Source organism: Arvicola amphibius, chromosome 12 (assembly GCF_903992535.2).
Source record: "Arvicola amphibius chromosome 12, mArvAmp1.2, whole genome shotgun sequence".
Taxonomy (NCBI): domain Eukaryota; kingdom Metazoa; phylum Chordata; class Mammalia; order Rodentia; family Cricetidae; genus Arvicola; species Arvicola amphibius.
Window position 1 is genome coordinate 165,644,149 of NC_052058.2, and position 22,633 is coordinate 165,666,781.

Here is a 22,633-nt window from a genome sequence, read left to right on the forward strand (position 1 = left end):
ATGCGTGGTCATTAGGATTTGATCTCGTGCAAGTTAGTTTTAGCTCCTCATTTGGTTTAAGATGCCAGTTCTCCTGAGTGCCAGCCCGTGCCACAGCTCCCTGGTTCCCAACTATATTCGGTGGCCACACACTCAGTAGGCATGTGTGGAATGTTAGAGGGAGGGAAGGAGGGAAAGCAGGAAGGGAGGGGAGCAACAAGCATCATCTCTGGAGACAGCTACAGCCTCTCTATCAACCGATGGGAAGGGCATTATCGCCCGCTGGGAAGGGTGGCTGTGGGGGACTGAGGGCACAGAGTGGGACTCAGAGATAGTTTCACCGGTGGAGGCAGCCATAGAACTGAATCTTCACCTGAGGAGGATCTCCTAGCCGGGCAGGAAGGAGAGCAGGAAGGCCGTATGGCAGGGGTGTGTTCTGTCTAGAGGCCATGTCTGTAGCCTAGGTTTCCATTCTGAGCTTTGGCCCTGAGTGGTGCGATCTGACTGAGACCCATGCAGGACAGTGGTCTGGAGGGTGAGGGCCGCTGAGGTCTCGGCTGTGGGGTGTCGATCTGACCGAGACCCATGCAGGACAGTGGTCTGGAGGGTGAGGGCCGCTGAGGTCTCGGCTGTGGGTGTCGATCTGACCGAGACCCATGCAGGACAGTGGTCTGGAGGGTGAGGGCCGCTGAGGTCTCGGCTGTGGGGTGTCGATCTGACCGAGACCCATGCAGGACAGTGGTCTGGAGGGTGAGGGCCGCTGAGGTCTCGGCTGTGGGGTGTATGCTACCCAGAGAAGCTGGGGTGAGGACATACTGCTGTCCCTTCTGGGGAAGGCAGTATGGTGGTCCCGAGTGTCAAACCCAAGTGACTGTCCAGGTCTAACCACTGAGATACCAAAGCATGGATTGTGTCACCAAAGGCTATGGACCCATGAGCACTAAAGGCAGTGAAGGCCAGAAAGATGCCAGCAGAGAGTCAGGAGGTCTGATGGCCCAGGTACCTGTAGCCTGGCTGTGTGGGGCTGTGTTTTCATGGAGCAGGGAGGGAAGGCTTCCCAGCAAAGTTACATCTTTGATCCTAGAGAAAACATGGAGTCTTTGAAAAGACGCAGGCCAATCAGGGTTAGGACCAGGCAGGGCTGGTGTGGGTCCTGTTCACTGGTGGCGATGTCGTGTTCTGAGCCTATGTCTGGGGCCGATCAGAGGACAAAGAGAAAAGGTCACCCCAGCTATTGTCCTACCGCGTCTGCCAGACGCTCTGCTAGATGCCCTGAAATGAAGATAAACAAAGCAGAGCCCACAGTCTAGCGGGAGAGGCAGACAGTTGCCAAACAACACGGAGATTACCAAAGCAGAGGCTCCCACCATGTCCTGGCAGAGAGAGAGAGTAGGAGAGCCCTCTCCATCTCCATGGAGCCTTCCAAAGACAGTCTCCCTGGCAAGGCCCCTCGGGGGCTGCATTTCCCATCTCGGAGTTTGTAACTATTGTACCCAGGAACACGAGTGTGTCTGTGGGGACACACAGAGCAGGCGGAGAAAAGACAAAGCCATGATGTCAGTCTGTCTGCTGCCCACCGACTGCAGGGTGCTGTGGCATGGCCGACCTGGCCCCCACCCTTCAAGTCCAACCGTGTCCAGTTCTCTCCACTCACCAAGGTGCTGGAGGATAATATTTGAGCACTCAACCTGTGCTCCGGGCGTCTCTGTGAGCAGCCTACCAGCCAATCCCCTTTTATAGATTAGGAGAGCAAGGCTTAGAGAATTAAGTGCCCATGACATCCGCCCATGGCTAGGAAGGAGCTGGGCCGAGCCAGCTCATACATGCTTACCTCCAGAGTTTGGTTCTTACATCACATGAAACAACGTAGGGCTGACACAAAGGTCTTCTTCTTTCTCCTGTTTTTCTTTCTGGACAAGACTCACTGCCATCAGGCACGTCGCCCGTCACTGATACAACAGGAGGAAAGCTAGGAAGAAAGGATTAGACTTTTGGAGCGGGAGAGAGAGGGAGGGCGGGAAGCAGTGGCAGCTAGCTCAGTGCAGGGCAGGACTCAGTAGCCTGGTTTCTAGATTCTGTTCTTTTGGAGAGAGAGAGAGAGAGAGAGAGAGAGAGAGAGAGAGAGAGAGAGAGAGAGAGAGAGAGAGAGAGAGATTATGTGTGTGTGTGTGAGAGAGAGAGAGAGAGAAGGGAGAGAGAAAGAGATTGTGTGTCTGTGTGTGAGAAAGAGAGACAGACAGACAGAGACAGAGAGTTTGTTACTTGTTTGGTTTGTTTTTTGAGACAAGATTTCACTGTGACCCAAGCTGTCCTAATATATATCCTCAAATGGCTTTGAACTCACAGCAACCCTCCTGCCTCAGCCTCCCAATTGCTGGGACTACAGGCACACCCCACTTTCACGCCCAGAGTCTGGGAGAATGGATCCAGCGTCCCTGGACTCTAGAGGCACCGACTGTCTCCGTGAAAACGAGAGGCAGAGAGTGCCGCGTCTGAGACTCCATATGTCTCACACAGCCTTGAAATGTTCATTCGAAATAAGAGAGCCCAATGCAGAAAAGATTCCTGTTCATCCCTTCACTGGACAAACACTCAGCCCTATAGTTTGGCCGTGTCTGTGGATGATATGGTGTGTAAAATTCAGAAGATACAATTGTGAGCAAAAAGACTGGCCCCTGCCCTCTGGATACATCCAGATGGCATAGGAAGGGATGGAGAGAGCTGGTGGGCTCCCTGGAGCCATGACTGGGGGCAGCTGCAGTGAGCTGAGAAATGGGTGCAGATGAAGTGTGTTATTCAGGTGAAGAGGGGAAGGGAATGTTGGGGAGGGGAGATTTAGCTAGTGTGAAAGCTGGAAAATGGGAAGGAGTGGGACCCATGGGCAGGAGAGGGGAGCTCGAGTGGGACTCACGGGCAGGAGAGGGGAGCTGGAGTGGGACCCACGGGCAGGGGAGGGGAGGGGACGGCGGGAGTGGGACCCATGGGCAGGAGAGAGGATGGCTGGAGTGGGACCCACGGGCAGGAGGGGGGAGCGGTCAGCTGTCCTGCTTCCTGGCAGACCTTGCTCTGTATTCTCAGTGCAGGGAGAAGTCCCTGGAGCGGTGAAAGCAGGAAAGGGGCTGGATGGGACCTGCTTTCCTGCTGGGGATTCTCCTCTCAGTATGGAGAATGCACTGGGTGACAAATCAGAAGGGGGCTATGTTAGGGCTTAGGGCAGTGCTCTTGTGGCAGGCGGGAGCTGGGATGGAGGGGACCTGATGGAAAGAAGGAGGAATCTGAGGGTGATGAGGGCACCAGGCTTGACTCCGACTGGGCCCTTTGTCCCTTGTGAACAGCGCTGTTAGCGTGGCCCCAGCTGCCCTAGAGGTGGTGACATGAGCCGCAGAGGAAGGCTGGCAAAGACAGTGGAGCTGCATCTGCCTAGACACAGTGAGGGATCACAATACCCACAAGGGCGGTTCTGCTCACGGGAAACCTTGTCAAAATCAACCTGCTTTTCAAAAGCAATGCCTAACCTATAAAAGTAAGAAAACCAAACACCTAGCAAAAAGTAACAGCCTCTTTGTAAGGAAGATTTATGATTCAATTCTTCTAAATAATTTAAGCCGTATCATATATAATTTAAGTACAAGAATCCGGTAGCTTGGTAGGCTATAAATGTTCCATCTCTGATATCAACTTTGTAAAGCTATCTCAGGTTCTTTAACTTTAAATAACATGTCTCATTTAACAGACAAATGGCTGGCTTAGAAAGAGTGTGGCACTAGCGGGTCCAGGCCTGAGCCATGTAAGCCAGCAGACACACGGGGACACACGTACCGACACCAGGAGTGGCAGCCAGTCAACAATGTTCAAATGCATATAACTGCATGTATGTATGTATGTATGTATGTATGTATGTATGTATTTAGAGGCAGGGTTTCTGTGTGTAGCTTTGGAGCCTGACCTGGCACTCGCTCGGTAGTAGACCAGGCTGGCCTCGAACTCACAGAGATCTGCCTGGCTCTGCGTCCCGAGTGCTGGGATTAAAGGTGTAAGCCACCACCACACCTGACATTGTCAGGTTGTTCTTGTGTGGCACTCACCAGAAGTGCTGAGGATACAGCACAGAAGTTTGTTTTTGCCTTTTGCCAATAGGAGGAAAACAGTATCCTGCTGTTGGGCTGTGAATCCGAAAGACCCAGTGTTGCTCACCGTCCCATGGGCTGATCGGATGACTCATTCCCCAGAGCCGCTTTCATTCCCAGATTTTACTTCTGATAAACTGTCAGAGACACATGCTTGGATTTGCCTTACAAGTGTCATAAGCCAGAAGGTGGTTTTGGGTTTGTGTTTGGAGATAGGTTTCATACAGCCCAGGTTAGCCTCCAGCTTTTAATGTAGTCAAGGATAACCGTGAACTCATGGTCCTCCTGCCACCCCTCCTTCTCCTCCCAAGTGAAGGGACACAGGCCTGGCTTCCTTGTCTAGTTTATACGGTTCTCAGATGGAACCCAGGCTTTGTGCATGCCATGCAAACAGGCTGCCCACTGAGTCACAGCCCCAATTCCCCAGAATTTTTTTTAAATTATTTGTTTGTGTCCTGACTGAATTTGCAAAAATTACATAAAGAAAAAATCAAATAATTTATAAGTACAATTTAGTTATTTCATTACATGCTTTATATTGGAGTAATAAGCTAATTTTAGATGATCTAATTCATCAAACTAACTTGAACTTCTGAACTAAATCTACACAGACTTTTCCTAAAGCTAATAACAAAAAAGAAAGGCATATTTTAAGTTTATTTAGCTCATTTCTAATCTTTTAAAAAACATGCAGAGAGAGAGAGAGAGAGAGTGACTGAGTATATTCTGTGCATGCATGCAGGAGTCTACTGAAATCAGAAGAGGTTTCCTATCCCCTGCAACTGGGGTTAGTCAGTTGTGATTCACCAATGGATTCTAGGAACTGAACCCAGATCCTCTGGAAGCTCTTAACCACTGAGCCACCTTTCCAGCCCCTTTTTATCTAAGAAAAATTATAATTACATTTAGCAAATGCATGCATGCATGCATGCCACAGCACACGTGTCAGTCAGAGAATGGACTTGTGGAAGTTGGTTCTTTCTGATTTGTGAGTTTGGGAAAATGAAGGAAGTGTCACGCTTGGAAGCAGGCTATCTTGCTGGCCACCATTTCTAATCTTAATCCTAAAACTCATGATTAAGAAGATTTAACTACTAAGGTAAAAGTTTACTGACAGATCAATATGGGGTTAGAGGCGTTTTGATGAGCCCTAGTGGAGAACGTTCAGGCTTAGAGCCAAGGCTTCAAGCACCCAGCTGGAGGGCTGCCCTTGTTTATAAACGTTGCATCAGCAGGGGGCGCCAATGCCCCGTCGATGGGATGGAGGTGCAGCGGAGGTTCTGGTATGTTTGGCCTGGCCAGCTCTCTCTGAGCTTCTTTAAGATGGCACCCAGGTCACCCAAAGATCTGAAGAGACAAACCTAACAGGGTTCCTGCTTGGGTCCCTTCTAAGTTCTTTGACACTGAAAGGTCGTTAGTGCCCGTTTAGATTCCGCACTCCCTCACAGCCCTGCCTTGCTCAGACTCTTAGCTTCTCTGGTGACAGCCTGAACAGGGCAGCTAGGCTCCGCGTGGCGCTGAGCCAGAAGGCTGAACTGGCCTTCTCTTGCCTCTGTATTGTTCAGTGATAGCAGCGGGGACAGGCTAGACAAGGTACTTACATCATAACTGTGCAATCTGCTGAGACAGCCATTCCCAGGCAACCTGAGATCCTAAACACAGCAGTGAGCTGCACTGTGGAGTAAAAATAAGCGGGATATGTGGTGTTTTGCTTCTAATTAAATAGATACTCAAACAACTGCCTGATGCCAACCATGGTTCAAGTGCTCTGCCAATCATTACATATTCCTGCATTAATGTCAATACAAACAACGAACAGATGAGAAGCCGGAGGCCCAGAGGGTTAAACTGTAATCAGCCGAGAAAATATCCTGAGGTAGGATATAGCAAAATATCAGGGGGTAGAGTACTTGCCTAGTTCAATTCTCGAACTGCATGAAAACAAAACAAAAACAAAAAATGCAGCACCCCTTCCACACATTCGAGTGGTAGAGGCAAGAGGCAGAAGTTCAGTCATCCTCGGGGATGTGGCTCAGTGGTACACCGAGCACTTACTTTATAGGACCAAAAGCCCTGAGTTCCAGCCCCAGTAGCACCAAAAAGAAAAGGGAAACAAAATAAGAGAAACCTGACTAGGGGGCCTGCAGAGCTGACTCAGCAGTTAAAACAGCTGTTGCTCTTTGGGCGGAGCCAGGTGAGATTCCCAACACCTGCGAGGTGGCTCACACCCATCTGCAACTCCAGTTCCAGGAAATCTGGCGCCCTCTTCTGGCCTCAGTGGGCATGACACACATGTGATACACAGCCATGTACACAGCAAAACACACCCCACACGCATGCACACACAGACAATATATATGCATATGTGTGTGTGTATATCGTGTGTGTGTGTGTGTGTGTGTGTGTGTGTATAACCTGTCAGGGTCTATTAAAATGCTAACTTGTGTCTAACCTTACAGATTTTGTTGTTATGAAGTATAAATGAATAATAACCGAGAAGTGTCTTGTACTAAAGACTGCTGTGAGCCAGGCCTTCGGGGAGAAAGCATACAGGCCCCAGAAGCAGAAAGATCTAGGATCTAGTTCCTGCTGGTACCGCACCTCCTCCTCACCTGCTGTCTCCAGACCTCAGCTTCTGAGCTGAACAAGCAGGGTGTGTCTTACACCCGTGTGTTTCAGAGGGCTTCTGTCTCACTGGCATGAGCCATAGGAAGAAGTGATTTGGCAGGTGGAAGGTGCCTGGGTGTGCAAGGGTTTGTGATACTGGCTGAGCAATGCCAGTCTTGAGTGGCGTCTTTCAGCCTGGCCTATGAGAGAGGTGTGTGCTGTGTAGATCAGAAGGCTCCAGAATGGCCAGGTCTGAGTTGGCGATGGTTGCCCTCGGTGACGGCGTTCATGCATGCGCTCTGCAATGAGCATGGACCGAGGGATGGGTGGGGGGAGATGGCAGTCAGTCACATAGAGCAAGTATCCCAGGAAGACTCTAGGGAGGGGTTTGGACACTTGGATTTGGGGAATAAACCCGGGAGCCTTGGAACCAATGAGTGCAGGAGTCTGGGGAGGGAGTGGAAGTGCGGATAAAGAAAAGGTACCAGGGATGGGAGCCCCTAGTTGTCTCCTGAGGGCTGGTGTGGGGAGTGGTGCAGGCAATGTGGGGTATGCTGCATGCAGAGAACTGAGCAGCTATATTTTAAACGATTCATTTTTATTATTACTACGTGTGGACTGTTCTAAATGTGAATGATTAAATACTCTTTCTCTTGTGTGTGTGGGAGGGGGTATGAAGGAGACTCTTAACCACCCTTTGCTGATATGCCATAGACCCTTGTCCTTGCCAGTAACCACCCTTTAATAGGGTCAGGGAAGGAAAGGAACCTTAGGAAAGACTAGGAAAACGACAAAGCCTTTGGGTCTCCACAAGCATTGAGCAGATAGTTAAGACGAGGCTCCAAGGGTGGACCCGGAAGTATAGGAAGAAGTAGGACTGGATGGAGTATGGGTTTGGGGGCCTGCTGTGGTGCCCACTGGGCAGTTCAAATCTAGGGGCATTACTGCTGCTGTCTCCCGGGCACCATGCCCTCTGCCGCATGCAGGTTATAATCAATTGGCAAACACATTGAACAACTGACTCCCTGGGCTGCCCTGCTCCCCCCCTGCACCTCCTCTGGATGCAGAAGTCCACCTTCCTCCTGATTCTCCGCTAAGAGCTACCCTGCCCAGGCCCTTCAAGGCCGAGTCTCATCAGGCAATCTGTGTTCTGCCCTCTCCCTGGCCCATACTTGACCCTCAGTGACCGCCTCTCTCTCCTTTGCAGGACCCGGGTCCAACCCGCCAGTGATGTGCAGAATCAAGGTCCTGTAGCCAAAGAACCCCACAAGGATCAAGGTCCTGTGGTCCCAGGGCTTTCGAAAGGCCAAGGTCCTGTGGTCCAAGAGCCTCTGAAGGACCAAGGCCCCATGGTGCCAGAACTGTCAAAGGATCAAAGTCCCGTGGCCCCAGGGTCCATAAAGGATCAAGGCCCTACACCCCTGGGCCCTCCAAAGGATCAAGGTGCTGTACTCCCAGGGCCCGTGAAGGATCTGGGTCCAGTGGCCCCAGCACCAGTCAAGGATCAAGACCACGTGGCATCCGAGCCTTTAAAGAACAAAGATTCTGTCATCTTAGCACCAGCCGAAGCCCAAAGCCCTTTGCTGCCGGAGCCGCTGAAGAATCAGAGTCCCATGGTTCCAGCCAGAGCTAAGGATCAAAGCTCCCCAGCACCAGCACTTCTGAAGGACACCGGTCCTGTGGCCACTGAACCTGGGAAAGAGGGAACTCCTGTGGTCCCCGAGCGTAGGAAGGACCAGAATGCCACAGTCACGGCACCTCTGAAGAATGAAGCCCCTGTAGTCTCTGAGTCCGTGAAGAAGCAAGGCTTAGCAGACCCAGAGCCAGTCAAAGGTATAGGTATAGATACCGTGGTCCCCGGGCAGATGAAGGGTTATGATTCCGTGTTCATAGCACCTGTAAAGAACCAAGGTCCAGTGGCCCCTGAGCCAGTGAAGAGCCAAGACCCCATTATCCCAACACTAGCCAAGGATCAAGGTCCCATGGTCCCAGAACCTCCAAAGAATCAAAGCCCTGTGGTCCTTGGGTCTATAAAGAATCAAGACCCTCTTTTCCCAGTACCTCTGAAGGGTCAGGATCCCCTGGTGCCAGCCCCAACAAAGGACCAAGGTCCTACGGCCCCTGACCCTCTGAAGATTCAAGGTCCCAGAGGCCCTCAGCTGTCCACGGTGTCACCTTCACCCCCAGTCATGATCCCAACCGTTCCCCATGCAGAATATTTTGAGGGATCCCCTTGATTCCCCTGAAATGAAGCAAAGGAGCAGGCCATGGAAGAGCTCCCCTCCTGGGGAGGCAAAGACATATATTTATTCTGCATGAAACCGTGCTGTATAGTCTTGCTGGAATCTAATAAAACTGGTCCCTCTGGCTCAACAGTGTCTTTCTCTGGCTCTGTGTGCTGGAGCGTGTAGCCGTGTATGCTTGTGTGTGTGCATGACACCAGAGAGCAGGTGAGTAAATCTTTGAAGTCAGAAACACAGAGCTTAGGATCTGTCAGTATGACCTAGGGGTGGGTGCTGGGTGGTTTTCCCTGGACAGATGGACATGGGCAGATATCCATTTGCCCCTACTGGGTCCCACACATCTAGTTTAGCGACCAGTGAGTTTACTGGGCTCACTAACAGAATTGTGGGTAAGGGGTTACCTGCAGGAGAAGCACGTCTGGCTCAAAGGGAGTTGCGTCACTGGTCAACTCAAGACTCATTGAGACTATATCCCTGGAGATCTTTGCATGACTTGCTGGATAATCTTCCAGCTCCTGAGATCCTTACTCATGTAGCTTTGAGGTGGAGCCTTGGGAATCTTGTATGTTTCAGGAGTCTCCTGACTTTTAAATTCCATTCACTTTCTGCTCATTACAGCCTCCCTCCAGGAGGAGATGTTCCGATCCCCAGGAAACAACCACACACCGGTAAACAATGCCAGCTGACTGAGGGCGGGGCCAATCACATAAGTGCCAAGGCATTGCAAGGACCTGAACTTTGAAAGCTCACCAGAGGCCAATCCCAGCAGGCTGAGCTCTGGATGGGTCAGAGCTGAAGCCCACAGATGAAGTAGAAACAGGCCTTTGACTGAGCTGGGGAAATTAGGGGTGACTCTTATTGATCATGGGGTCAGTGGTAAAGCTCACTGATCCAAGCTCCAAGCTTCTTGATCATGAATCTCGGGACTCTCTAATGAGGCTCAAAGCCAACACTGCTGTTGCTCACTCTGTATCCATGGCAACTGAATACGAGGTTTATAAACATTGCATTAACTGGGGACAGTGGTACAGGACCATGGTCCCAGCTGCTCAAGAGGTTGAAGTAGGGGGATAATTTGAATCCAGTGGCTAAAGTTCAGCCAGGTTACATAGTGGGGTCTTTTTGTGTAAACTGGGCTGGCCTTGAACTCAGAATCCTTCTGCCCCTGCCTTCCAAGTACTTGAGAAAACAGACATGTGTGAGCTACTGTGTCCATAAAATAGGTGTTTTGGGTTTTGTTTTGTTTTGTATTTTTTTGTTTATTGTTTCTTTTTGAAACGGGGTTTCTCTATGTAGCCCTGGTTGCCCTAAAACTCACTCTGTAGCCCAGGCTGACCTCATACACAGAGATCCACCTGCCTCTGCCTCCCAAGTGCTGAGATGAAAGGTGTGCGCCACCACCGCCCAGTTTTTACTTTTAAATAAATTTAAATAATCCAAGTTCCCCACCCATTCACACGTGCAGCAGTCTCTCCCCAAAGCGTGTGCTCTGTGGAGAAGCGGGGTCTCTCCTGTAAGGAATCTCAGTCGATTTTAGTTGTAAATGTACAGGCCTAGGGGCTTATTTTTTTGTTTGTTTGCTGTTTTGAGACAGGGTCCCCACAGCTATGGGGAATCCTTCTGCCTCAGCCCCGCAAGTATTGGGACTCCTGTGTCTTTTGCCATGCCTAGCAAAACGATGTAAGGTGGGTTGAGGCTCAAGCTAACTCCTAGCTTCAAGAGTACAATGCGGAAAGACACAGGCTCATATCTGGTGGGGATGAACCCTCAAGTGAGGTTTCCTCTTTCCAGGTAACTCTAGGTTTTTTATCTTGGTGACAATAAAAGCCAACCATCGTATATAGCAAATACCGTACCGACTATGGTGGCTGAGCAATCTTCCCGGCTTTGATGCGTCTACAAAGATCTGCCACTTACTAGGATGGGGGTATAACTGATGTGATGGGCAGAATGCTGTCCTGAGTGAATGGGGAGGGACTCCAGATCGCTACCAATAAATCATAACAGAAAGCCAGAGACTTAAGACAAGATGAGAAAGGTGCACTGTCAGCCCCGCCAAAAGGAAGAAAACTTCACCAGGAACTCCTTCTAGAGAAAGAAAGGGAAATGGTCAGCTAGCTTCACACCAAGTGACAACATATGTTCTCACAAACACACCCTATCTAGAACAGCCTGACTAAAGCCACCGTCAGAAGAGGCTCACAGCAGAACCCAGAACCATGTCATCCATATGGAAAATCACAGGTGAAGCCAATGTGACAGAAACCACCCCAAGGGCTGGTGGGTTGGCTCTCACCAGGTTAAAGGCTTGCAAAACCCGATGACCTGAGCTGATCTCTGGAACCCACATAAGGGGAGGAAGCCAAAAGTTGTCCTCCGACCTCTGAACACGTGCACACGCGTGCACAAACACCCATCATACATGCGTGCGTGCATGCGCGCGCATACACACACACACCCATCGTACACACACACACACACACAACAACCCCCTGCATCTTTCAAGTCTTTGTGATTTTCCCCAAATCAGTTTTCCTTCTGACTTATGCTGGTGAGAAGACTTGGGGTGGGTTATTATTATTATCATCTTTCAGATCATCCTTTCCCCTCTAACACCTATTACACGGGCATGCCTGGAGGCTCCTGTGGGAATCAAACCTGGAAACTCCAACTGTATACCCTGAAATGAAGAGAAGAATCCCAAGAAGAGTCCAGAGCTCCACTGGCCTCACCAGGCCTGGACTTGGGTCCTAGCCACCTGCATGCACAGTGGTACTCTAGGACCTTGAGAATCGACACTATAGGGTTTGACCTCTAAGCCCTGCAGAGGCTGTAGACTGTCCCTTCAGAGTGCAGGCAAGTGATTCGGGACTCTGTGCATCCAAAAGAAGGAGCTTTAGTGTGCATCTGTGAGCAACTGAAGGGCTTGGAAGAATGCTGGTCCCTCTTTGATTTTAGGGGCTCTAGGTGAAAGGTCTATATCTTTTTCAGAGACTCTCAAGTCAGGCTTCTGCTTGCCTAGCCTGGAGGGACTTGGCCTGCCCCGTCATATAGGTAGGGCCTTAGGGTGCATCTTAGCAAAAGCTGGTCATCACTGGCCACCTCCTTGACCAGCTCTTTACGAAATCATCTTTCCAGAGCTACCTGTGGGTCAGACGGTGCCGATGGCCTTTGAGGGCTGCTGTGTGTCCTCCTGAGACTCCATCATTTTCATTAGCTGCTTCCATGGAGGCATCTTCTCCTGTCTCACTGGCTTGCACAGAACACAGCATCCTATCTCAAAGATGTCTTTCCCTGATATATTTCTGGGTGCCTGAGTAAAGGACCATTCAGGGTCTGTAAGATGATGTTAAGAACATGGAACTTGGGTCTGGAGGGGTGGTTCAGAGGTTAAGAGCACTGACTGTTCTTTCAGAGGACCTGAGTTCAATTCCCAGTGAGATCTGGTGCCCTCTCTGGCCTGCAGGCATACATGCATATTATGTGTGCATATACATGTATATTTAAAAAAACATGGAATTTAACCAAGGGATAAAGTACAGAAGCATCTCAGTCACACATCCCCTCAGTGCAAATATCTGAGCAAACGAGGTCAGCCCAAAACCCCCCTAAGAAGCTAAGAATTGAGGGTGAGGAGTGCTGTGATAGGCCATCTTCAGGACAAGGTGTGGCTGATGTAGCCAGGAACAGCTCCCACACAAGACTGGGGTGATCAGCATTTTGTCATGATGGGGGGTGGGGGAGAGAAGGAGGTGTAGACAGCTCATGGTTGCTGGGGAAGAAGGGGTCCTATTCCTCGGTGGTGTTGCTAGGCAACACAGAACCACTGGACCACCTCCCTTATATTAGGCAGTGTGCTGAGCACTGTGCTAGATGTACAGTACAGTGTCCTGGTGCTTCAGGAATGAGAAAATGTGGCAGAGAAGCTGGCGTGGGCATGGGACTGGCTGTGTTGCATGGCCCCTCAAGAGCAGCTGACACCCACTATAAAGGCTTCGTTAGAAGGTAGTGAGCCCTGAGCACATAAGATGGTCACTAACCCCAAGTGTCCATTTCCAGATGAAGTCCCTTGAGAGTGGACATCTAATGGATTGAGTTCAAAGGTCAGGTCTGGGATTCTAAAGTTTTGCTTTAAACTCGATGGGGTGGCGCTGAGAAAGGGGCATCCTCTTCAGCTCCATCTCCACCTGGTTGGCTTGTCTGGCCAAGGTATGGGACCATCTGTGGCCCCTCCAGGGGGACTTAACGGTAGAGGGAACACAGAGAAAGGACTGAGCTGCACAAATTGGAGCTCAATGCCAGTTTCCTCTGCCTCTGGGGAGTCCTGCTCTGCACTCCCATCTCCATCCTGAGGCATCCTAAGGATCACAGGGGGCAGACATGAGGACGGGGGTTGTGGGTTCCTCCTTTGTCACAAACCCATTATGTGAGGTATCTCTGGAAGGAGGATTTTCACTAGCATCCCCTGTACAGCTTAAACCAAGCAGCAAGCCTATTAAATCCTCATGTGCCCGTTTGCCCTCTGTGGCCCCTAGGTTGAGACCAGAGGGCTGACAAGCAAGACCCCTCCAAGTGTAGGACCGGGGTGCCCGGGTTCACTTCTCCAGGGTTTCAGAAGAGAACAAAGTCCCCAGTCATCACAGTGACCATAGGCCACTGTTCAGTCATCGGCCGGCGTTCCAGAGCTAGCTAGGTATGGCCTGCTTAAAGCACAGACTGTCTCTTGAAAAAAAAAATGATATAGGAACCTTCTTTTATCTATGTCCACGCTCCCGTAACATTTTATTGGAAAAGTTTTATTCAAAAAAAAATTTGTACAAATTAGGTTTTCATTTTGAAAGCAACACAGGCTCATGTGCTCCCCCTACCCTCCCCATCTTTGAAAAACTAAAAAGGGAGAAAAACACAAGTTCACCCCTGCAATGCCCGGTGTAGCGGGCCTAGAGCCGGGCTGGCCAGGGAGTCCCTCCTAGGCTCTGTCTCCCAACTCCCACTGCTGGGCAAGGATCATTTTAAGGGTGGCCAGTCCTGGGGCTGCAGCACCTAGTTCTGTGGGAGTGGGAGATGAGCGAGAGAAGCGGGAAGGGCTGAGGGGATGGTGAGAAAGAGGGTTGCCCTGCCCCCAGCTTGATTGTCTCACAGATAAGAAAGGGACTCGGCCATAAATACGAACACTGATTGACTGTTTGAGGCAGATTGGATCTAGAACTTGGAGGGCAGGGAAGGATGGCTGAGACACCCTTGAATTTGGCATCCGAGTATCTGGGCCCCATATTCTAGTGGAGTAGATTCTAGCCTGAAATGTCTATTCAGACGTACGGGAATTCTGATCTGCACTGCCAACCCCACCCCCGCCCCATGGAATATTCAAGGTTGGTGCCCCCCTCCCCCCACAATAGCACCCGTGTGTCTCAGGAACCGTTGGCCACTTCCTGCCACGCCATGACCATGACCACTCCGGGACTCTACAACTCATCTCTCATCTTGTCTCCCTTGGGCCGGACCAGGCGCCCGATGAACAGCAAGGAGCCACTCTGATTATCTCGTACCAGGAAGATGAAGGGGTGGTCGGCATAGAACAGCTTGGGGCTGCGCAGCTCCTCACGCCCGTAGATGTCCTGGTCAAAGGGGTTGCCATCTGTGTCCCACTCGAAGGCAGTGGCATGGAACACGCTGGCCAGGTACAGGTCCTTCTTGCCGGACATGCGAGACAAGTCTGCCTTGTTCTTGTCGATGGCCTCCGTCAGGCCCAGTCCAGCCAGATGTTTCTATGGGAGCGGTTGCTAAGTGAGGTCACGTACGCCAGGCTCTTCCTCCCGCATCCTCCATCCACACCACCCTGGAGGTTTCTCCAAAAGGAGACAGTCAACCCCTAGCCACCTTGCTCCAGGCATGGTGGTAGAGGCTTCGAACCACAGTTCCCTTCGCTACCCTGTATACCACCAGGATCTGTACTCTCCTTTCCCCTCATTGGCTTTGTTGACTTGACACAGTCTAGAGTTATCTGCAATGAAAGCCATCGAAGAGGAATTGTCTAAGACAGAACTGGCCTATACGCACATCTGTGTGGAATTTTCTTAAGAGGGTTCAGCCCGTTATAGGCTGCAGCTGTCAAGGGACAACACCCAGCAGCTGTTTGAACTGTTTTCAGCTACTACCTGTCGGGGTCTGGTGCTATCTTGGACACACTCCAGAGAGGGAGAGATAGTTTATGTTGGGGTCTAGTCGAGAGAAAATAATTTAGGGTCCGGGATAGCACCGGACCCCGACATAACGGTGCCCAGACGTGGGGCTCATCCGCGAACCCCGACAACTAACTACCCACACCATCCTCCCAAGGGCAGAGCCTACTTCTCAGTATGAGCGGAGCCCAGCACTACCTGGATGCCCCGCGGATGCAGGATGGACCTGCCGAGCAACTGGGTGAAGCCTGCCCTAGCCCCTACCCTCCGGCCCTCACCTGCAGGTCATGGGTCACTTCCACCACTCCCTTGGGCAGAGAGATGGCGACCGCCTTCTTCTGCATCTTCCCCATCCAGGCCTTCAGCTGCTCTTTGGTCAACAGCTTCTCCAAGCGCTCGAGGGGCTCCACGTGGTGGGGCATGAGGATGATAAGGCTGGAGAGCTTGTGGGCCAGCGGCATCTCCAAGATCTGTAGCTTCTCCTTCTCGTCGTCATAGTAGTTGTAGAGGCCTGGGCGAAAAGCAGAGGATGGGAAGTAAGGGGCACACCAGGCTCCGGGCACTCTGATACCCCACACTTTGACTCTCGGTCTGACTACGCCTACCTGTCCGGTGCATCATGGTAACACCCACGGTATAGGAGCGGGTCACCATGAAGCCACGGTTGTCCACCATCTTGTGATGAAACTTCTCATCCCAGTGTGCTGTGGCGGAGAAACAGAAAAAAGATGTCAGTGATTGTGTCTCCCGGACACGACCGGTTCACAGCCGTCCCGACGGTGCACCCTAGACTCCATCCGTGCCACACGCTCTTTGTTCTCTCACGTATGGCAAGTCCTCAGTCCACGGAACACGTGTTCCCTGTCTGAGCATGCAGTCTCTCTGATCACACTGCAAGAAGCTCGTGTCCCCACGTTTGGGTGGCATCCTGTCAATGTCTGAGAAACTTGCTGAGAGAGGCTTTCCTCCCTACTGGGTGACGGAGGCCGGGTCTGTACCTTGGCCAGGAATGAGCAAAGGCCACCCTTAATTCTTCTCCACAAGTTCAAGGCTAGACACATACACATTCAAATAGTAAATTAGTTTTAAAAACTTTCTTCTCTTTAAGTTTTGCATGGTCAGAAAGATGGCCACCAAAAGCATACGCGTGACAGCGGTCTAAGTCCCAACCAGATCTACATCCCAGTCCAAACATACTAATGACAATTAGACTCCTCACCTAGCATAGTCTATTTGTAAACCAGGGGTCACCTTCTCCTGCCAGCAGGCTCTTAAGTCAGTCAGTCCCCCACATCTGGATACTTACACAAAACCACAAACCCCAGATCTAACCTGCAGTCAATTCAGATGCACTTGGTAACGCCTAGCTGGGCCTCGGTCTCCTTAACTATGAAATGGGGCTAACTCTGCACCCATGCCTGGTTCCTTAATCCATTTGGCTGAAACAGAACTGATAACTGACTCTTAAAGGTTCCAACTAACACAAACAAGAGCCCTAAGGTGGCAAAGTATAGAGTCCTATCCGAGAGACTCCTGCTGGGCTCCCACACTGGATCTAGTTCCTGGCGCATAAAAAGGGTTTAGCAATAAGCTAAATAATAGCCTCTGACAATTGTAGTTATCCACGTTCAGATGAGAAGCCATGAAGGATTAGCATTAGGAAAAGCAAGCTCAGGAGACTGGGAAAGGGTCCTGCCTCTCCTTCACCCCAGTCCCGAGACTCACGCTTAAAGAACATGGCGTTAACGAGCAGCGCCCCGTCCGTGCGCTCTACGTCCTTGGTGACCTCGGGCAGTTTGCCATCGGTGGTCTGTGAGGCCCACTCGTTGATGGACTGCAGGGCGCTGCGCTTGTCCCGGAAGTTGATCTTGGAGTGCTCGCAGTTATAGTGCTGTTTGCTGCTGTGCACAAAGTCGTCCACGAAGTTCACGGAGCTGGGCCCGTACAGGCGGCTGCCCAGCTTCCAGGTCACGTTGCGCGCCGTGGAGTTACTGAGGGAGCGTAGCAGCTCGCCCAGCCCCGAGTGCACCTCCTCATCCCGCAGCTTCTCCGCGCTCAGCACCGCCTTAGCCTGTGACGCCGTGGTGGCTTTACCGCCCAGGGACACCAGACCCAGGGATGAGGCCACCACCAAGGGGGACAGGAGGATGTTCTCCACCGCCTGGTCTTTGGCCATGGCCTGATACAGGCTGAAGGCCAGACCTGTGCTGCGCTCCGCCAGGGTGGTCGCCTTGGAACTCAGCTTCTCGGCAGTACCGGGGGCTGCCGCCTCGACAGGCTTCTTCACCTCGGCTGCCAGCGCCACAGCCAAGAGGCAGAGAGTGGCCAGAAGGAGAGAGCGCATGGCTGGGAGGTGAGCCGTGTGCACCACAGAGGACCTGCGAGGGGTACAGAGAGAGAACCACCCTGAACTTCACGCCTTTCTCCCTAGCCTACCCACCAAGTCACCAAGGGGACAGGAACAAGAGAACTCAGCTCTGTAGCCCAGACCTGACTCGGGCCACACACTTTGACCTCCTTACCTAGAACAAAGTTCCTGACACATTACCAGGCCGCCCGCTGGTATCTTCCACAGGATATTCAATACTTATACTTATTTAGAAGTTAATTGTGAATCTAGAGCTGCCCTGAAGTAGGCTGTAGCCATCAGAGCTGGAAACCTAGTATACATATCTGGTTCCTACAACATCCCAAGGCTTAGCATTTGGCATAGTTGTTTCTAAGCGTCAGGGCCAGCTGGCCAGAATGGCTTTCTCTCAGGGCCTCTCTTGGTTGGGAAAAGGCAGCAGCTGGGCTGGGGGTCTGTAGGAAACCCACACGTCTGAGCAGGGGATACCATGTGAGATGCCGCTGAGGGCCTGGCCCTCTCTGCCTTGCATTCTGCCCTGGGACATTAATAAGTCACTGCCTGGTTCACTCATTAAATGGGGGAACCCAGAGGCCTCACTTGCAGCCGCTAGAGTGACCTTGAGTGTGTATATGTCCATGTTACCACTCAGCCTCAGACTCTTTCCAGGGTCTCCAGGTCCCCAAACCTCTCTCTTAGCAGGAACTTGGCCTGTGCATCTGCCCACACAGCCCCTGAACCAGATGGGAAATCCCACGACAAATGCTCTTGGGACCAGTTCTTTAGAACTCAACAGGGTTTCCTAAGATCACAGCAAGGGCAAGATCCTGAGGATGGGGATGAGTCACCGCTCAGCGGAGCTCCGACCCTTTCCCTCCTTCCTTCAGAAAGCCACGGCCAGACCTTCCATTCTGCCTTCCCGTGGGACAGCCACGGCCACACCACCATCTGTCCTAGAACCTCAAAGATGCCTTCGCGTCCCCTCCCCAAACTCCAGCAGTAGCAAGAGTCCCCGAGACAAGCCCACAAGCCCCATAGATGAAGAAGGTCTCTATTCCCACGTCCTCCTCAGCCCATCGCTCCCTCTCCACCTCATGCAGCAGTTCAGGCGAGCAGACCACGAGGCAAAAGAAGATCAGAAAGAACCCGGGTGGAGGACGGGGGGCCCTGCTCTATAAGACCCTTGAGAGCCTAGCCAGACTGAAAAAGTATGGGATTTCTGAGATGACATGACAGCTGGCCAGTCCAGTACCCCACCTCCTCAGCTGCTTCCCTCCTAGGGACCTTGAAGGAACAGCGGGGGAGGAGGGATGTGAGGCCTCATTCTTAAGAGAGGTGGGGTCCTCATGTCCAGACCATGCTCCTCCCTCATGGGACCTCGAAGACAGGGTGACCGTGTGATCCACTGTACACTCAAAGATACTTGTGAGAATAAAATGAAGCGTTATGGATTCTATCCCAGCCACAGACACGTGGCCAACCTACTGAAAGAACCACTAATCCAGCAGAGACCACCAGCCTGCCTAAGGAACGGGAAGAGAAGCCTAGCCCTGCCACGTGGCAGCCACCATCTTGACAGCCCCCACGCCCAGCCAACCAGGACGTGGGAGGGGCTTCTCCAGAAAGCTCCAAATGACTAGTTTGGGATTCCTCAGGCAGCCGCAAGGCTCCTGGTGTTGACGTGGCAGGCAGAAGTTGCCTTATCTCCACGGGCCAGGGGAGCAGAAGAAACCTGGAAGCCTGGCTTGGGAATTAGGGGTTCTGAGGAACTGCCTGAAGAATCCAGGGGTCTCCTGGGTTTTATAGTTTCACACCTGCACTTCCGAAGTGTGAGGGAAGAGGCAGGGCTGGGGAGAAGGGCCACCATGCTAAACCCAGCATTAGGAATGAAAGTGGGCAAGTCTCTGCAAGCAAGCCAGCTCCTACAGCCCAGCCCTTCTGCCACAGCTAAATGACAGCCCTCCGGCTAAGGTTAGACAACTTATAGTCCCATAAGAAAAAACAAAAACAGAAACAAAACAAAACCAAGATGCCAGAAAGCCAAAGGCTACACCCACCACTGGCCCTGGGAGCCTGGGATGGGGGAGAAGGGGAGCAGACGCCAGGAGGCAGGGGACGAACACCGGGGGTTTCTCAGATACTTGAAGGGTCTAAAGTACCTTGAAACTGCCTCAGAGGGAGATCACTGCCTGCCTTTTTCATTCTGAAAGAAAACAGAAGAGTAAAGAGACGGGACCGGCAGAGAACGTGGGGAGCAGAGGCCCGGAGGGCCCAGCCCCCAAAGGCTACCCGGAGTACGAGGCGGATACTGAGGTGTATTCTGCACAGGGAGAAAGCAGGGCCCGACTGGGACCTCCTCAGCTCAAGTAGTTCAGGATTTCTAGTGAGGGGCTCTGCCCTCGGCAAAGCTCTCCCGCCAACCACTGTGGCACCCTTGTTACTCAGCAACCCACTACCAAAAAAAAAATCTCTGCAGGGAATCCCGGGACAGAGACAAAGGACCAGACGGGAATGGGGGATGGGTACAGGAACTATCTGAGCAGAAGGGTGTGGCCTCAGCTCGACTTCCAGGCAATCAAAGCCCCCAGTTTTTCCACGGTCCTCCATCCGGGCCCTGCAGCCCAGAGGGCCCAACAGGAAACATGGGAAGTGGAGAGCTAGGCCTTTAGACCAAACCGGGAAGGCTTTCTTCCTCTCGTCTGAGGCTGGGTACCTTGGGCCTCAGAGGAAGTCCTTACCCTGCAGTAACTAGATGGCTGGACAGAAGACCAGAGTGACTCAAATCACCAGGGGGTCTGGTGGACCCTGATGACTCCCCTTTCGGGTGGGGTGAAAATGGCCAAGTCCAGCCATCAGCCACCTTCTGGCATACAACTTAAAGTAACTGCTCCCAAAACATGGGGTCCCTAACAGCTAAGGATTCCCTCACACTCACGATCAAGAGAAACCGAGGCTATGGCATCTCTCGTGCTAGGTGCAGAGACCCCTACACAGTCTGTGTGTGTATGTGTGGCGGGGAGGGAGGGGGGATGCTGGGATCGACAACTGCGGGTCCCTGGGCCTTCACCCCAGGACCTTCCTCCATGGACGACGGGAGAATCAGGTCTCCCCCTTTCTCTGTTGTGCAGAAGGTCATCTCTGCTCAGTCCCTGCCACCACCTCTACCCTTCCCTGAGCTGCTGGGACTCCTCCACACTCCTCCGCTCCGTCCGCGTCCCAGACTACTGCTCCAGGGACTGCGATGTTGAACCTGGCCCCAAGCGAGACTGCTCCACGTCCGATCTTACACTGCCCTCCAGTGCCAGGACCCCAGCCCCTCCGGGAGCGATCCGATCCGATCCCCCCCCCTCGGTCAAATCGCCCGGCCGCCCCCGCCCCTCACCTGGGCCGGGCTGCTCCGGGACCGACGGGACACCGGCTCTCAGACAGGCTCTACTCAACTCACTGCCCCGGGGCCGGGATCTATATATGGCTGTCCCCACCCCCTCTTGCCTGTCCTAAGAAACTTCTGGAAAGTTGGAAACGCTTCCGGAGAGCGCCGTGGCTCCCAGAAGGAGAAAAAAATGCCAAAGACCTCCCCCAAACCGCCCCAGCTCCCGCCCCGGTGCCTGCGGGCCGCTCTCCCAGCCCCTGGGTCCTACTGCCGCCTCGTCCAGCTGGGTTGGGGGCGTTGCTCCTTAGAGCCTGAACATCCCTGGACTCCAGCTCCGAAGTTCTGCTCCCAGGGACTGGAGTCCGCTTCTCAGGTTGTCCGCACAAGCGTACTCTGGTCACACATCCCTTCTGCCACACATTTCTCTGATCTGCCCCAGCAGATCGATTGCTCACTGTTGCCAGGTTTTAATCAGGCACCCCTTAGTCGGGTGCCCCTCTCCTTTGCTTTAGGAGAGAGAGTGAGAGGCAGGGATCAGTACCCTTTTCCAGTCCTAGGTTCAACCTTGAAACCTCCGTGGGGTGGAGAAGCCCTGAGAGTTGCAGCTGGGCCCACATTCTGGAAGCCACGTGTTGAAGTGATTTCAGAGACAAGCGCTAAGCGGTCCCCCTGGAAATGAAGAGGTCCCCGGAAATGAAGAGGGGTGCGTGTGTTAAGTTCTGTGTTGTATGACATTTTTCTGGGCTAGTACCCTTGATTGAAACGTGATGTTCTCATAATTGCCTCTTTCTCCATCTCAAATTGGTCACCCCTACCCCACCAGTGCTTCCCTTCCCTCTTTAGGGCTCAGGGACTCACAGTTATCTCTCCCATCCTCCCCCACCCCACCCTCTCGACGCTGATAGCCTTCTGAGCTTTGAGTTGATACGTAACGTAGTGTTCTTTTCTTTCTTTATTCATTTTACCTGCCAATTCCCTTCCCTTTCCTCCTCCCGCTCCCCAGCCCCCACTCCCATCCCCAGAGCATTCTTTACTATTCTAGGTATTGTGAACAAAACCGCACACTGGGGCAAAGCCCCCCGCCCTCAGGGACGCCCTTTCTGGTTTTAGGATTCCCCCAATCTTCTGATAGTGTCATAATAGACAATAGAGGATGCGCCTGGAGAGGAGGGGGAGGAGATAGAGAGGCCTTTTTCTTTTTCTTTTCAATGCTTTGGGGATCAAACCCAGGGCCTCAAGAAAGCTAGGAAAGGGTTCTGTCGCTGAACGACTGGAAGCCCTGTATTAACTCTCTCTCATTCATTCAAACAACCCACTCTTTCTTCTCCTAGAGTTCTGACTAGAGCCTGGGGACCAGCACCCCAAAAGATGATTTCTCTGGAGTCTTGGCATCAAACAATTACAGGGAACAGTGGGGGAGGGTTTGGGCACCCCACCCAGATGCCCCACAGAAGACTAGCTGTTGCTACCCAGCCTTTTGCTCTAAGAACTGAGGCAAATATTAGATCCCAATAGATTTAGGCCTGAATCAAAGAATCAGAGAGTAAGTGAATCCTCGAGTGACCACCACAGATGATAGATAACCTTACATCAAAGCCCCACAAAGTCTTCGAACCTAGTGGAGGAACCTTAGCCTGTTAGAATCTCAGTCAAAGGATCTTAGAAGGAAAATATCAAAAAGTCATGGTGCCAGGCCTGGTGTCATACACCTGAAGTCCCAGGACACTGGAGGCAGAGGGCAGGAGAGTGGTGAACTCCAGGCAAGCCTCCTTTGA

At 52.1% G+C, this 22,633-nt stretch overlaps 2 protein-coding genes across 4 annotated transcripts in view; one reads left to right on the forward strand and one right to left on the reverse strand.

The window, feature by feature from the left end:
- Positions 1 to 8,950, forward strand: part of Map6 (microtubule associated protein 6) — a 67,476-nt gene extending 58,526 nt beyond the window's left edge. For 2 of the 3 annotated variants that reach the window (XM_038313891.1, XM_038313892.1), the window contains one exon: positions 7,921 to 8,950. In XM_038313891.1, coding sequence (XP_038169819.1) covers positions 7,921 to 8,950 — 1,030 coding nt within the window. The remainder of the gene's footprint in view (positions 1 to 7,920) is intronic. The other variant, XM_038313894.1, reaches the window with a different exon arrangement.
- Positions 8,951 to 13,731: 4,781 nt separating this feature from the next.
- On the reverse strand, positions 13,732 to 21,006 carry Serpinh1 (serpin family H member 1). The gene is made up of 5 exons (XM_038313722.2): positions 20,868 to 21,006; positions 16,864 to 17,516; positions 15,744 to 15,842; positions 15,417 to 15,649; positions 13,732 to 14,724 (listed from the first exon to the last, which is right to left on the reverse strand). The coding sequence occupies exons 2-5, from the start codon at positions 17,480 to 17,482 to the stop codon at positions 14,422 to 14,424; spliced, it is 1,254 nt and encodes a 417-aa protein (XP_038169650.1). The 5' UTR covers positions 17,483 to 17,516; positions 20,868 to 21,006; the 3' UTR covers positions 13,732 to 14,421.
- Between the last annotated feature and the right edge of the window lie 1,627 nt (positions 21,007 to 22,633).

Excerpts from the sequence above, each read along its gene's own strand:
- Serpinh1 (XM_038313722.2), bottom strand. The coding sequence starts at position 17,482 with ATGCGCTCTCTCCTTCTGGCCACTCTCTGCCTCTTGGCTGTGGCGCTG. Across the intron at positions 15,650-15,743 it reads TACCATGATGCACCGGACAG|GCCTCTACAACTACTATGAC; the intron begins GTAGGCGTAGTC and ends CTTTTCGCCCAG. Across the intron at positions 14,725-15,416 it reads AAGTGACCCATGACCTGCAG|AAACATCTGGCTGGACTGGG; the intron begins GTGAGGGCCGGA and ends CCGCTCCCATAG.